The 16,567-nt window shown below is 48.1% G+C and overlaps 1 protein-coding gene across 4 annotated transcripts in view; it reads left to right on the top strand.

The window, feature by feature from the left end:
• LPIN3 (lipin 3) overlaps positions 1–16,567 on the top strand; it is a 42,412-nt gene that overhangs the window by 9,967 nt on the left and 15,878 nt on the right. For 2 of the 4 annotated variants that reach the window (XM_014609601.3, XM_014609602.3), the window contains exons 2-3: positions 13,304–13,504; positions 16,114–16,209. In XM_014609601.3, the coding sequence (XP_014465087.2) occupies positions 13,313–13,504; positions 16,114–16,209 (288 nt within the window). In that variant the 5' untranslated portion in view covers positions 13,304–13,312. Of the gene's footprint in view, positions 1–4,885; positions 5,196–13,303; positions 13,505–16,113; positions 16,210–16,567 lie in introns of those variants that run through there. The other 2 variants (XM_019484607.2, XM_019484606.2) reach the window with 2 other exon arrangements.

The raw sequence follows: 16,567 nt of genomic DNA, 5'->3' as shown, positions 1-16,567 counted from the left end.
CTGGATCTGAAAATGCAACTGAGAATTTGATCTTATCCACACAGGAACCTGCACTGCTGTTTGATTGCTGAATGGTGCAGGACCTAAAGTCCTGTATTTCTGCTTGGTGCTTGAACAATAGGGCAGATTCTTCACATTCACTGAGCAGGGATAATATCAGCTCTCAGCAGTAAATCATTAAAGAGCTGTAGGAAGGAAACATTTGTTTGCTTTAGAAGCCTGCTACAAGTCCTGCCTGGGCTTTGTTATAGAGTAAGTCAAAGCCTCTCCTCTAGGAGATCCTTTGTCCATTTGGGGATGGAGCATGGTTTAATGACTCAAGCAGGTTGCAAGCAACAATTCAGTGCTGTCCAGGGGTGCAAGCAAACATTCAAATTCCAGTGCTCTCTCCCTTGCTGGCTACGTGACCATCAGCAGGTTACTTACTATGCCTCTGTTTGCAAAATGTGTACAAAAGCATCTAGCCTTATCATCAGCTCACACTGATCACACTTTCCTAGGGGTACTAATGCTTAGCCAGGGTGCTCTTAGATTCAGTGCACTGGCAAAGACCTGGATGGAAGATGCTGTGGAAATGCAGACAACATCACTGCTCAAATTTGTCTTTTATGAGGGACTCTGCTGGAAGGATTGAACACTTTCAGTGCCTGTTGTCATCAGTGGGGACTGAGAGGATGGCTCAGTCCTTAGAGCAGCAGGTCCATGATTTGTCCTTGATCAGCATGAATTTTGTTCCAAAGGAGATGTGCCTTGAACGCATCTTAAAGGTGCAGGGTGTCAGTGACAGCCACTGAGGATTCACTCATGAGACCTTTTCAACACTGAAAAGGAGCAGCTCGGACAGTCTTTCTGAGTCTTTTTGCAGCCTCTGCCAATCAGGAGCTGGACACAAGTTCTCGTCCCAGCCCAGTGGCTAAGCATAGTGATCCATTCCAGTCAGTCCTATTGCATTGCAGACCTGAAGCTAAACCTTGCTTCTCTTGCTCATGGGTAGAGTCCATTTATTTTCAGATTATATTGAGCAAGTTTGATGGGACCCAGGAAACTTTCAGCTTTGGTGACTCAAAAGGTTCATGAGATGAGCTAATTTAGTCCCACTTTTGCATATCACAGGGTATGGATTGTAATGTGATTCTTGGGGGTTTTGATAGAGCTTCCTCTTGATTTTTTTTTTCCTGGGTGTGCTGGGTGCTGATCATCAGAGATGTGGCTGTTAACCAAAAGGACAGGCCAAAGTTGTATGCATCTATGTGACCTGAAATGGCTGAGTGCTGAACAGCTCCACTATACATCCTGCAGCTGCCCACAGATCATGCTCAGGCAGGACGTTGTGGTCTGACACCATCAAGCTTGCTGCGTGTTTCTTCCCACATCCTACACCAGCCAGAGCAGCAGGAGTGCTGCTCAGCTCTGCTCTCAGCTGGAAGCAGCTTGAAGTTTCCTTGTGGGGGGCTTTATTTAGTGGTTGGTATCTAAATAGCTTAGAAAATAATGAAATGTCCATCACCAATGTGTACAGGAATCCCTCATCTCTGATGTGAGTTCACTCCTGTCCCCTTGGGGCCAGAACCTGACTGAAAGTGTCTCCTTCAGTAGAGCCTAAGGTTTTCAAAGCATGGGTTTGTCTGTGATATCTGGAGTACAGCTGACGATCATGATGCCTGTACGTCTAGACAGCGTAGACGCAGTTCAGCTGTACCATGCAGAGCATAGTCTTTACCATGGACACGGGCCTCCAGCAATAAAATATTCCCACAGGAGTGACAATCACCTTTTCCACCCAGTAGTACATGCAGTCTTGGGAAAGGAATGATGTTATTTAGCCCCTGGATTTGGAAATGATATGTTGCACCAAAGCGGATGCACAAAATAGTGAGTATCTCTGCTCTAAGAAACAATCATTTTTCTCACCCAGCACCATGTTTTCAAACATTAATTCAAATTATTCTTGACTAAAGCAACCTAGTAGGCAAGGAGTGGAAGGTCAGGTAGTCTGGGACCCAGTTTGGTTTCCTACTGATGTGCTTATTTGATGTTTGTTGCATCTGGAGTCAGGTTTGGCAGGGTATACTGTTCAATAATAGATGCCTGGTTAGCTGAGTTGTCACCAAGAGTTTGAGAACAGAGTAAATCAACTCCTTGGGTGTGTTGTTTCTTCCCATTATATGGTAAGATGCCTCATTTGGATTATACATTCACGTTAATAGGCATATCTGAACACATCCTTCAAAAATGCTGCTTAATACAAAAATCTGGCCTTCTCTGTGCAAGAGTTAGTCCTAGCTATATATTTTTTGCAAGTTTCCTCATATGCAAAATGCAATTTTCTGCCTGTATGCCTGGTTTCCTTGCCTCTCATCTTACTTCTTATCTGCTCCTCCTCTTCTGCACCCTCCTCAGGTTCACCCAATATGCCATTGTTTCAGCTATACCCTACCCATTCCACATGTTTTTGCATCAGGGTCCAGCTCCTTGTCTTCACCTTCAGCTCAGCTGTGAAGTCCTCCTCAGGCCATGCATTGCTGTCTTACTAGCGCTCCCTGTATCTCAAACCTGCTCTTGCCTTCCTGCCTATTCTGTGCTTCCCATATGTCAGGAACATTCCCCAAAACCCTCCTTTCCTCATCAGTTCCCATTCGAAAACAGAGGTGGGCAACTGTGAGGGCACCCATCTCAGAATAAGCAGATACAGCTTCAACCCTGCTTCTACTATCAATTCTGCGTGTGACTCTGGGCATATTGTTTATGCCCTTCCTGTATCTCAGCTTCCTCAGTCCAGCAATAAAAAGGTTGTGATACTTTCCCACATGTTTTACACCCCTTGATCTCTTTACACGATCAGCCTTATGAAAGTGCCTCCTTGGGCTCTGCCTTCCACTGCTGCTACCTTGTCTAGTGCTGTTTGCTCTCATTTGAACTCTATCTGCTTATTCCTCTCTCCTTTAAGGCCTCATGGTGCTCTTGTTGACCATTGGGACTCTGCCATGGACTTATGGGAAAGTAGGATCAAACCCTTATTTTGTACGGTGTCTGGGAGAGGATCTTGTCTTCCTTTACATTTGCAGAACTCCACAAACCAATGGTACCATAAAGACATAATATTAATCATTAGGTTTCTTTATTAATCATATCAAATGTCCAAGCAACCACTAATAGAAAGTTTGAGTTCATACATATTCCTCAAATCACCAGCTATGAAGCTGCTGCGTGTGGTGGGGCAATTTCGCTCTTGGCTGTTTTTGTGCAGCCTCTACTGACTGTGAGGGAAGACACAGGTATCCAGCTGTGGGCAGAATTTCAGCTAGGGCTATGCAGGGGGTAGGAAGGTGATATAAAGGGACACAGATGAAAAAACGTTGCCACCTTGTGGTAAGCTTCAAGCATGGCCTCTGAGTGCCCCGGCTCAGGCAGGGCTGCACAAACGTTGCCGGCTTCCATTCGTTCCAGTCTAAAGAGGCTGCTGAGTTGGTTTTTCTTCATGTGATTTTTCACCCCTTGAACTTCACCTTCCATTTTAGGCTCAGTAATATGCAACACCCACCTCATGGGCCACAGTGATGGGCATGGGATAGAAGAGAACGCAAAATTTAGCTCCGAGCCTGGGATTTTCATGTGGGCTCTGTATATAATTGAATAATGATACCTAGCTCTTATATAACCCTCCTCATCAAAGCATTTTGCGAAGAGAGTAGGTATTATTATCTGCATTATACAGATGGGGAATTGAAGCACAAAGTAGTAAAGGAATTTGAGCAATGGCAGAGGCAGGACTAGGGCTCTAGAGTCCCAGGCCAGTGCTCTGTCCAGCAGGCAACTGTCTCTAGGCAGGGATCTGGGAGGGCAGGTAGCGTTCAGTAGATTTGGACTGTCCCCTGGCCCATTGTCTGTTCCATGTCTTGCTATGAAATAACCAACACAATTCGCCTGTGTGGAATCTGCTTCTTCTGGCACAGACAGAAAGAGAATTGACTCAGTTTGGCAGAGGGTTTGTGAGGCCCACAGCCACTCTTGTGCCATGATCCTTAGAGGACTTTGGAAGCCGAAGAAGAGTAGCCTTCAAATGCCGTCAGTAGGCAACTGTCCTCAGTGCATTCTGGGCCGGGACTGTAGGAGTGCAGTGCAATCCTGTGCATAGGTGTGCAGTGCAGATGTACTCATTTATGTACCTCACTATGAAGTCTGGGTGCTTTAATAAAAAGAGGTCTCAGCACTAGAGATAGACTAAGTGAAATACAGTAACCTTCTGCACCGCCTACTGGGCACCCTTAGTTTTACATCTGTATGTGTAAAAACTGAATTCAAGCTATGCTAAAGCAAGACTTTGTGATTTGGCCCTGGAGACTTCTCCATGCTGAAGCCTTTTTTCCAAAATATGCAGAACAGAGCAGATCCAAACTTCCCTGGCAAAGCCAATGCCATCCAGGAAGCCTTGCAAACCAGAAACTCTCAGTGAGTTTACTCATCTCTCACTGCTAAGCAAGCACCTCTCAGAGCAGAGTAGCGTAGCCCCGCATATTAGCTTCCTAGCAGCTGAAATCTGATGCGAGGCAGACTACAAGCCTCTGGGAGGCAGGTTTGAAAGGACGTTTTTTCCCAAAGAAACTATGGGGCCAGATTTTCCAAACAGCTTTATGTTTAGTGCCTCCCATTGGGATCTGGCCAGCTGACTTTTCAGCAGAACTTAGGCTCTTGAGCACCCGTGACAATCCTGCCAGTAATTTGGATGACTAAACAAGAGTGGAGTTCTTCGGAAATTCCAGACTGATGCATCTCACTGCAACTGCATTGCAAACATCTTGTGCAGAAAGCCTTCCTGCAAAGGAACCAGAGGGGAGGGATTTTGCTTGCAGATAAGTGACTTCCAGCAGCTCTAGCAAGTGCCAGGGACTGCCAGGGTGCAGGGAAAGAGGCTTGACTGAAGCCACGCACCATTGCTATCACTCACTTTTGGTGTCAGCTGCCTAGCTCAATGAGATCCCCCCTCAGGTGCTCCTAAAGCCCTGATAGGCTTACTGTAAGGCAGATCAAGGACGACCCGATAGTGTCACAATGCAGGCCCCTCCCCTTACTCAGGTAAGAACCAGGAAGTGCCAGGTACAGAGGTGGAACTGAAAGAGAAAATGCCAGTTTGTAGATAGCAGTCAGTTGGGATTTTAAGATTTTGCTTGTTTCAAAGTCCAGGAACACCTGCCCAGGTAATGGGGATAAGTGTCAGGTGATCAAATGAAAGTCTGTCTAGTGTGATTTGCTGCACGTATGTGAGTATGTGAAATTTGGGTTTCATGGCTGTGCTTGGGTTGGCTCTCTTTGGGATGGGAGGAAGAGGTGAATCTTTTGTGGGCTGAAGGAAGGGCATTTGAAGGGGGTATATCTTCTGTATTAGGTGCACAAAATGGCTCTGGGGAAGTTGCCTTCACAAGAGAGAGGCACTGAGGCTAAGCATGATTTCATGCTTCACTGATATCAGAGGGGTGATTTTGGTCTCTGTCTTCTTGTTTTCCCAGTCAGTTCCCTGTGTATCTATTGGGCAGTTATGGAAGACAACTGTATTAACCTGGTGGTCTTCTAGCAAATTAGCTGGCTTTTCTTGAGACCCTTCTAACCAGGGAGATGTGTTACTCAAAGTTAATGTTGCTAAACCATCATGTGACTTTTCTCTCTCTTGTGGTTTTCAGAAAGGGGAGTTTTCACCCAGACTCTAATTTTTAAAGAGTTGTCTTTAGTTTTGGGAGTTGGAGATGGAGATACAGGTCACCAATTCTGACTGCTTCCCTTTTGCCATGTCACATGCCTATCAGCTGAGTTTGGCCTGGCATTTTCTGGGTAGAGCTGAAACAATTGCTTATCATCACTGTGTCTTTCCAAGGTACCAGTAACTGATTCCTGATCACAACTATGGGGTTACTATGCCCAGGGCAGGCCTGAGGATTTTGAGGAGAGACCAACAAGATAACTTTTTGTTGCCCCTTCCTCCCCACCTTCCAGTTGACTTAATTTTGATACAAAGCTCACACAGAGGTCAGAGGGGCTAACCTAGCACAGAGCAGGGGGAAATGCCACTAGCTTGAAACTGTCCAGATCGTGGAGAATGACTGGTCTCCAAGCGGCATGTGATGCTACCTGCAGTATGCAGAGATAACTGTGACCGACAGCTCTCTCTACTCCATAGTGGGCAGCTCCAAGCCCCTTGATCAGGCTGAGCCACAGCCTTGGGGCTTTAAAACATAATTCCAAAGCCAGGGGTAGTCAGGACAAGCTCATTATGGAGAGAGGTTTCAAGGAAGAGTTCTCCTTGGAGGTCCCTTGAGGGCTGTCTCTCTGCCCAGTGAGATGAACTGATACTGGCACATGGGGCAAGTGCCTTCTGCAGTTACTTGGACTCAGTGTTCTGCTTGCATGTATGTTGGATTATTTAAAATCGCCTACTGTCCTGGTTTGTCTGTAAATGCTAGTTGGCCCTTTAATAGCTGAATTATTGGCAACTATGCAGGCTGCATTTATAGCCCTTGGGAGCAAAGAAATTAAAGATACTAGTCAGATAATGCCTCATTGCCTTGAAGAGTTTACCAAGCAAATAGGGGATGAAAGAAGGGAAGGGGGGATTAAGTGATTTGCTCAAGGTCATATAGAACCTCAGCGGCAGAGACAGGAATAGCACTCTGGCCTCCGAGTCCCCGCCTAGCACACTGTCCATTAGCTGCATTGCCAGATCTGCATTTCCAGAGTCCTTTTGTTCCTTTATATTAATACCAAGCTCTTAGTTATCCTCTGCTTTGATAACTGGGAACACCTCCATTTCTGGAGCTCTGTATTCTTTCCTTAATCCAATTTAATTCCTCTGCCAAACACCAGCTCACTCCACCCAAGCTTCTCTCCTTAATCAGCCCATGTCTACATGGGTACTGTGAGAAGGAAAACTTGCTATGGAAGGCTTGTGTTGCTATATCTGAGCTCATGCTCTCATTTTGTCTCCTTTGCCAATACCCAGCTTAGCTCTGCTTCTCACACTGCCCACACTCCTGCAACATCTTCTCAATTTCACTTCACCAGGTACTTTCCTATTTACCCAGGACATTTAGTAGCATATAGATTCTTCCCTTTCTTGAAAAGCCGTCTGAGAAGTCAGCCAGGCAACACGGTCCATCCACGGATGACTGGAGCTGGCCCGGAGCTCAGACAAGGACAGCTTACAGGTGACACCTCAAGTTGCTGGAGAAGTACCCATCAATGCTGCCTGCAGAAGATTCTTCAAATCCAGTGGGAAGACAGACACACCAATGTTAGCGTCTTCTCGCAAGCAAACACCACGAGCAGTGAGGAGATTGATCATTTAGTATCAACTTCGTTGCGCCGGCTACATCATCCAGGTGTCTGACTCCACAGATGCCCAAAGCAAGTTTTATTCTCCCCGCTCAGTCAAGACGTACACTTAAGAGGAGGGCAAGAGAAAGCAATCGTGGAAGACAAACATCCTTGACTGCGAGGGATTGCTAATGATGATGAAAGCTGGCAAACGTTTGAGACGTTGTTTGTTTGTTTTTTTTAAATTTGCAAATCTGACATCCTCTGGTGGGGAAGAAAAACATTTTGGTTTGGAAAAGGCATCACTTTGCCTCACAGGAGCTTAACGCAAACTACAACTCCCATTCTTTAGTAAGTTTGGCTCAATCTCCCAAGATGCATCGGGGTTGATACTTCTGCTCCTCTCCAAGGTGTCATGGGAGATGTAGTGTCGGCCGAGGAGAGTGGGTGCAGAGAGGGGAACTGTGGCTTCTTGCTACCAAACTAAAAGTTCCCTGAGCTGCAATATTTTGGCCTTCAAGAAAAATCAAGGCTCTCAGGAGAAAATAGACACTGAAGACAAAAAAAATAGTTGAAAATCAAACTGCTGAAACGTTTTTCAACCATTAGAACTATTCTAATCCAAGTGGAGACTTCGTGTCACTCTATTGAACTGTACTGCTTCCTCTTTGTACCTGTGGCCAGTCAGCCTTATGATTTAGGCTAAGACTTTCTAGTGGCAAGTGACTTTTTTTAATGGTATCCAGTTTGACCCTATTCAGGTGCCTTGATTGTCTCAAGCTGGCTGCTGTTTCTAAAAACTTGATGTCTAAATGGCTTTGAGATGGAGACCTTCCCCCAAAATAACGAACTACTCTAAAAAATCCTGCTCTGTTGGGCACTGTACTCTTTCCTAGGTACTGCTTGTGGCTTTCATCGCTGTGATCTGTGAGTACTCTGTAGTGCTTTTGTGCAGTGTGGAAGTGCCTTGTCAAAATGGGGTTAAATGACTTGGCCAAGATCACTTGGGAAGTAAGTAACAGAGCAGAAATGTACCTACTCGGGGTTCTGAACTGTGAGGTTGGTGCTTTAATTCATCATCCTTCACCTCCTGCATCATACATATCATAATACTGCTGCAGCAGCACTGAGTAACATAAGGAGGTCATTCTCTTTCAGCATTGGCAAGTGGTGCTGGGAACAGATCCCAGATATTCTAACTTTGTTTTCCTTTCCTCTGTGTCTGTTGTTACAGGCACTGAGACTTGCCCAAATTTCCCCATCTGCAAAATGAGTGAGTTTTTGTCGCCATCTCTTTGTGAGTGTTTTGAAGCAGAAATCTTGGCCGGAGCATGGTTTAAATCAACCAGGCAGAGTAGAAGAGGAGCAGGGGCATTGCCTCTGCCCTCTCATAGATGGGAAGCTGAAGTGCAGCAAAAGTGATCTTGCTTCAGCTCATACAGGGAGGATGGCAGAGCCAGGAAACAAATCCAGATCTCCTGAGTTCTCATCTAGCACCTTTAGTCACAAACACTGTGGATGGGCTGGGGGGAGCCCTCGGCATTGCAGACAGGGTGGCAGTATGTGCTGGTGCTGGGCCTGGCGCCTGCTTCCAGGCCTCCCACCACACTCCCCCGGGGGAGCAGGAAGTAGCAGCCAGGGTAGCCCTCTGGCAGGGCTTGCTACAGTTGGGCCTTCTGCGCAGAGCTGGAGGTTTGTATTGCTTCTCTTTCAGCAGAGGAGAAGGACAAGCCCCCAAGGGTGAAGCTTGGGGTGTGTGGAGGGGGGCAGCCCTCTCCCGTGCCTCAGAAAGGGCTGGGCAGATGGCAGCCCACAGCGCAGTCTGCAGGGTACGCCAAGCCCCCTGGCTTTGCCCTTCTGCAAGGCCAACAAGCCCGGCAGATCATGGGCGCTAGAACTGGCATGACGACTCCAAATGCTCAAGGGGCAAGATCATTTTCTTAAGTGCGGGGGGCATCTCTTCCTGCTGACATCCGCAGAGGTATGGTATGCTGACATCCGCAGAGGTATGGTATGCTGACATCCTCAGAGGTAGCGGTCATGAGTGATGTAAGAGACCAGGTCCTTTTGGAAGGAAAACTCTAAGAGACTTGCACTCCTGGCTCTGTCTGCAGGATCCTGGCTGGGCCGCAGCAGTTGTAGGCTGCCGGGAGAGCTTCACTCAGCAGGGCCCCAGCAGCAGCAGGCACGGCTCAACCCTGCGTTTCCTATCAAGATCCCTCCCAGGGCCTGACAGACTGTGGTCGCCGATCTTTGCGACCAAAGGAAGCGGATAATCCTGAAGCAGTCACGTCTCTTCTGCAGCTCCAAATCAATATAAGGTTCTTCCACAACAGTGGCCCACAAAGTGTGCCCACAGCAGGTTTTTTGCCACGGGCTGCGGTGTATGCCTCTCTCAGCCTGAGGCAATGTGGGAAGCAAAACTCCTGTGGTTGTGAACAACACCCATGGGTCTCGAGGGCAACCTGGGAACCCCAGCATTGTAGTGAGAGCCCAGGCCAGCAGTTCAGTGTGGTCCTGACCGCATATTTCTTGCACACGTGTGCATTTACTGGGTCCCATGCCCAAAGCAGCCGGCTGTGCGAAAGCAGAGGATGCAGAGGCGAGCTGTGGTGCTCCCGCATGCTGGCTGTAGGACTGTCTGCACTGCTGCCAGCTCAATAGCACTGAAGAGAGCTGGGCTCAGCAGGTTCCTGTAGTGAGGGGACAGTCCCATGACCCTGTCCCAGCTCAGCACAGCAAGCACAGAACAGAGCTGACGGCGGCACTGAAGCTTCTGGACACTGCCAGGGCATTTTCTCTGGGAATCTGCTTTAGCCTTGGCCTGCACAGCAGCAAAACAAAGCATCTGGGAGGGGTTTTTTTGTACCTTAAGGGTAGGGAGAGGAGGGGGAACATGGGGGTGGGATTGTGGAGTGTGATGTGGACGTTCCTGCCAGAAGGACTTGAGGGATGTCTGGGAACAGGAAGGATGTAAGCCCAGGCAAAGAGTGCAGGAGAGGCCAGTTTTGTCCCAGAGAAGAAGGTGCATCTGATGGTGTCTGTCTGTCTGCTTCCATCTGGGTAAGGAATGGGTCTCTCCAGGCTACATTGGGTTTCTGCTGTCCCAGGTTTCTGCTGGGAGCCGCTGTGCTGTGTTGCATTGGCTGACAGGATGTGGGAGTGAGAGGTAGCTTTAGAGAGCTCATCCGTAGCTTTATAAGCTCCATTCTAGCTCTGCCTCCATGATGCAAACTCCCAGGAGCCTGCCCTGTTGGAACAGAAGTGATGTGGGGATGGGGCCTGGGGCCTGCATGGCAGCATGATCTTGATTTCTCCCCTTATGGTGGCTCCCCATGTGGAGCCTGGCTTGCTGTGCTTTGGACTGGCTGTTGGGGTTGATGTGGGAGAGTGTGAGGTCTATTGTGCAGCCCATCATGCTGTCACCATTACAGCAGGATGGTTCTCCTTGCCCACTAGGAGAGGAAGTGGGATTTGAATGTGGCTGTCCCACAGAGCACTAGAGAGAGCACTTTCCTCTAAATTTGCTAAACTGGAATAGAAACAGAAGCACTTGTCAATCCTGTGTGTGCCAGCAGGTGGTACTTGAAAGCATAAGTGTAGGTTGGCGTAGTGGTTAAAGTAGAGGTCCAGGTTCCCTTTCAGGTTCTGTAACTGGCTTAGAGTTACTTTAGGCAAGACATGATACTTAACTTCTCTGCCATCCTTTTGTTTTCAGTGCATTTCTGTCTGGTCCCATTCTTGGTGCATACCAACCTCCTTTCTTCCAGTTGTTCTCTGGGCTTGGTTGACAAGCTGGACACCAGCCCTACAGATCCCAACCTCTCTCTTTGCAACAGCTGAGAACGGGGCAAATGGGGAAGCTGAGAGCGACCCTGTTGGAGACACCACAAGGTCATAGTTCTAGGAACTGTATCTGTCAGGAGCGACTACTGTTCTCATATTATTATTATTATTATACAAAGATATGTTGCCTCCATCACCAGCCCTGTGCACAACCTGTGGATGGTGGTTGTGGCCTTGATTTCTTGTTCGTGGGTGGGCCTAAGTTAGAGAAATGAAGTGGGGAGAGAATGCTGGTACTGACCTCAATGCTGCCATGTACCCATGTGTACCTCAGTGCTGCCTTGCTTTTGGTTTTGCCCTTAATATACCTTTGGGTTGTACTACCTGGTGAGCTGCTTTGTCTCCAGGCAACTCTCTCATAGGTTTTTGCACAGATCCTTAAGTAGTGGCCCCTGGGAGAGTGTGTACAGATCTCTAGGAGCTGAGGATGATATGGGAGAACAGCTCAGACTCCCTCTCTCCCCACTTCTTTAGGTATGAGTCCATTGCTTACTACTCTTCAAAATGGAGACCAGGATAAATGCCTGGCTCTTGTGCCTTGCTTAGCATTAATTCTCCTGCTGGACTCCATGTGTTAGCCAAAAGGAGACTGGTTTCAGTGGCATGACTTGCACTTCCTTCTGCAGAGTACTGGCTCGTGATAGGGGACTTTGTGTAAAGCAGGTCAGGTTGTTAGGAACCTCAGCACTGCGTGTGTCACATTTGCATCTGTGCAGAGCCAGCAGTACCAAACCACAGAGCACGCTGTGTGTATCTCAAGTGTCTGCAACATCCTGTGCTTTGCACTGTACTGTGTGTAGCTAAGGGAAGATTCATTTCATTTTAAGGACTGAGTGGCTGGAACATGTGAACTAGGGAGGTGAAGATTGTGGATTGCTCTGGGTTTCCTCCCAAATGTCATTGCTAATGGAAAACAGAAGATGCAGGATCTCACAGTGCATTAGTGCCTAATGGAAAGGACATTCCAGAGCTGTCTGTCTGTGAGTCCTCAGCATGGCTTCAGTGCCAAGAAATTAGCACTCTTTGAATGCCCTTTGATTTCAGGACCATTGCTTTGTAGGGAAATTTCCCCAAGGGGATTGGATGATGACAATGAAAGGCAACAGCTGTCACTTCATTGGGCATGTGCTAACAACTACTGCTTGAGTGGCAATTTCAGCTGGCCAGTTGTGCTTCAGCGATGTGTATTTGCAGGGAAACACTTCCAAAAAAGCAGAGTGGGGTCTTAAATGAAGGAACTGTTAAATGCAGAGATTTTTTTCAGTGATTTTGTTTCAGTGCTCTTTTAAATCTTCTTATGCTTTTCATCCAATGGCCTCTTAAGGACAGTGATGCAAGCAGGGCAAAGATCCAGCCACGAAAGCGTGTTGGCTTACAAGATCTTGCTGTTTGTGGTGACTAATGGCTTAATTACAGAGTTAAGGTACACAAAATGCCATTTGTTGTCACTGAGGACAGGGGTAGTGGCATATGTCAACTGTAGACTGCTGAGCATGTGTTGGCTCCTTGAATTCTGCGGTTGCCCCCTGCACCTTCTGTCTGCAGTTCAGCTAGTCTGGTGTGCCAGTTCGTTACTGTCTAGAGCCAGATGCAGGCCACAGCTCCTAACCAAAGTGGAGGAAAATTTTATCGCATTTGGGGTTTGCTATTTTTCCCTTTATCTTATTGCAGAGCACTTTATTCACCTGTATGTCCTGTTCCCCTCCACAGTCAGTGCTGGCCACTAGCAGACTCTGATGGCAAGTAGAGCCCCAACAGCAGGAAACATTTTGAAGGTGTAGGGTAAAGAAGGAGGCGGACAGCTTATTTTAATGTCAAAGACTCTGTCAAAGAGCATCTGTCTTACAAATTAGGATGGCATGTTCCCTTTGGAAACACCTCTCTGGGCTGAGCAGCCTGTGTTGAAGAGGAAGCAGGTGGTGATTGGGCTCTGGATTCTGTTCCTGCCTCTGTCAGGCTTGTTCTAGGACCTTAAGCAGGGCCCTCAGCCTCTCTGCTTCAAATTATTATTAAGGTCACCTGCCCAACGGGGGGTGGGCATCTTCATGGTGGTGATGTGTAAGATGACTTCCCAGCTGCCCCTTTACATGTTACTGTGTGTATGAAGAGCGTTCCTGCTAGTCATTCAAGTCTCTCCCTGCCTCCTTGGTTGCAGTCTCAGACCATGAACTATGTGGGGCACCTGGCGGAGACGGTGTTTGTTACCGTGAAGGAGCTGTACAAGGGCCTGAACCCAGCCACCCTGACGGGATGCATCGACATTATTGTGGTGAGGCAGCCGGATGGCTCTTTCCAGTGTTCGCCTTTCCATGTGCGCTTTGGGAAGCTGGGTGTGCTGCGCTCCAAGGAGAAGGTGGTAAGTGGTGCCTCTTTGTATGCTAGGAAGGACTTATCTATTGATATGTCCCTGAAACTTTACATTACCAGAGGCCTCTCTTAGCGTACCCTCAAGTTTCCCCATAAGGAACCTTGCCATTTAATAATCAGGGATTCTGGTTTTCTCTCATAAAAAAATTGCAAATTCTCTGATTAAAGCCCCTTAATCCATGGTTAAAATGAAAGGCCACTATATATACAGGCATCAGTTGAACACAATGTTTTATTGATATATTTACAGTTTTAGAGTGATTTGGAAGACTACCTCAATCACTGTAATTAAATACATTCTAAAAATATATTTTGGCATTTGATTTTGGGTTTCTCATCATGAAAAATCAGAGCTTCTGCTGAGTTCACTCTGTACACCCCAAGGAATTATGCACAGGAAAATTCAAAATTATGCAACATTAATTACTTTTAATTTTGTTTTACAAATTAAACTAAATATAACACTATTTGGACCTTCTTTAGAAATATATGCAGGTACTTTGTATGATTGGGGGTAGGTGTGGGGTGTGCGTGTGTGGTGTTTGTGGGTGGGTGTAGAGTTTGTGGCAGAGCTGTGAAGGGGTATGAGGAGTGTGGGTATGTATATGGGATTTGTGGGCAGGTGTGGGGTTTGTGGTGCATAGCCTCCACTGTTGGCGGCTTAGTGGCAGCAGGCAGTGGGCACTTGGAGCACTCATGGCTGCAGCAGGCAGAGCCCCCAGTGGCTTGCGCCTGTGACTGAGTCCCAGGACCTGCGCATGCTGGCACGGAGCCAGCCCAGCCCATTGGCACACACCTTGAGACCAGACTGGGCTGGGTCTGTGCCCACACATGAGGCTCGTGGCACTGCAGGTGGGAGCTGTGCGCCATTGGGCCAGGCAGGCTCCGTGCCTCCATGGGCAGCTTCCCACTGGAGTGCAGGAAGCCATATGTGGACACACAGAGCTGGCTGCCCTGGCCCGATGGTTAATGGACTGGGAGCCATGCACCATTGGGTTGGGCAGCCTCCACATGGGGCTTCCAGCACTCCAGCAGGAAGCCCACCCAGCCCGATGGTGCGTGCAACTCCGTGCATCCATGTGCAGCTTCCCACCTGGCCCAATGGTGTGCAGCTCCCGGTCCATGCACCATCAGGCTGGGCTGCCCCTCCATGTGGGGCTTCCTGTGGACACTTTCCCACTCCCTCAGCCCCTACCCATACACCCCTGCCTTAGCCCCCACCTGCCCCACTGGCTGTTCCCACAGCCCCCAACCCCTTGCTCCCCAGCCCTGGCAGTCACCCGCCCCACAGGGCCCCCCCAGTCCTGCCAGTGCCCCCCATCTCCAACCTGCAGCCTCCTAGCCGCACCAGAGGGGGCCCCTAGCTGGCCCACAGCCCCCTGCAATCCCCACTTACCTCAAAGTCTCCAGGAGAGAAAGCGAGCCTGAGCCAAACCTTGGCAGACTGAGGGTCTCAGGCCCTGCCCCTGCCCCTTTCCCCTCTCCCTCCCCCTCAGGACAGGGCTTAAGGTTTCCTGCCCTTTTTGCAAGAAGCTCTTGCAGGCTGGAACTCTGCCAGGCTGCAGAGAGCTCTTTGCAAAAGTGGAAAATCCATAGGTATCTCGATTAAAATGGAAAATCGCTTTTTTCTCTATTTAAAAGGGAAAACTCAAATTTTTTCCGCTTCCCCATGGGAAACAGAAAAAACAGATCCCTGGTAATAATACAACCGTGTTGCATCCTGGAGGCAAAGAACTGTGCTCCTTCCAAAGCCAGAAGCCAGCTAGGCATCCTTGGCAGAGTCTCTCCCAAGCACTCTATGTCCGTTGTTTAAATGTGAGGGAGGCCACAGTGATAGTTGACAGTGAAATAAGCTCTGTACCAAGGGTGGACTTTGTGAAGGAGAAAGCATACCATTCCCTGGTGCTATATTTTCCATTCTTTAAGGAAGATTGGACTGCAGTGGAGTTTCACCTTCCTCCAAACCCCTGCAGAACTGGAGAGTGCAATCCAAGCCAAGGTTTGGCTCAGGATCACTTTCTCTCCAATACTGGGAATCTGGGACGTGCTGTGCTGGAGAGGTAATAATGGCAGAATGAAGTGATGATGTGGCTTGATGAAAACTTAGAATGGCTTTTGGAAGCTCAGTAGACTAGAAAGCAGCAGGGAATGGACCTTCTTTGGCTCAGAAAGGTGTGAATAGTGTTAAAGAAAGCTAGAAGCCCTGCTCAGTCTATGACCTTGGAGCCAGAGCTGTGAAGTTGCAAGGAGAAATCTGGGTGGACAGAAAGGTGTGGAGAAGGGTTCTGTTCTGTGGTGAACAGAAAACCTGGATCCCAGTATTGTGCAGGGAGCCAGTTCCCCATCAGAATAAGAGTAGATCTCTTTGGATAGTGAGGGAGTCATGCAGCCCAGAACTGGGACTTTGTTCCCACTTTGGAACTGTTCTGCTGAATTAGGGACAGGTGGTCACGCTCCCTGCTTCCCAAGGGGGGCCAGGGCCCTCAGGCCCCCACATGCTTGGCACCTGTGTGACTTCATGTCATGCAAGGGCCCTTCCTGTACTGCTGGCATGCAGATGGCTTCAATGCCCAGCCCATTCTTTCTCCCTCTTGTTAGGTTGACATAGAAATCAATGGAGAACCTGTGGACTTACACATGAAGCTGGGAGACAATGGAGAGGCATTCTTTGTCCAGCAATCAGAGGAGAATGAGGTAAGCTGTGTCTGGTGATTGGGAGGAGGTGACTGTACCTCTCTGAGCCAGTGGGTTTATGTACCCCTGACACAAGGTCCTGTAATCTTACCACCTGGATCTCATAAAGGGGCTACATGTCTGCCAGCAGAGAAGTCTAATACTCATGGAAGAGGGCAGAAAAGGGAAGGAGGTTGCTGTTATTCTTTGTATTTGTTTTTTAACTTTCTTTTCTTCTTTGCATAGTTGTGTAGTGCTTTTGATGTCTGTGGTCTTTTAGAATTGTACAAAATTGGAAAGATCTGTGTAGGGTAGGTGAAGTCAGGACTAGGGCATCTTGAGGGACTGACAAACAGCACACTGATAAGTTGCTTATCCC

This window comes from Alligator mississippiensis, chromosome 9, assembly GCF_030867095.1.
Source record: "Alligator mississippiensis isolate rAllMis1 chromosome 9, rAllMis1, whole genome shotgun sequence".
Classification (NCBI taxonomy): domain Eukaryota; kingdom Metazoa; phylum Chordata; order Crocodylia; family Alligatoridae; genus Alligator; species Alligator mississippiensis.
This window is presented reverse-complemented; position numbering and strand designations above follow the sequence as displayed.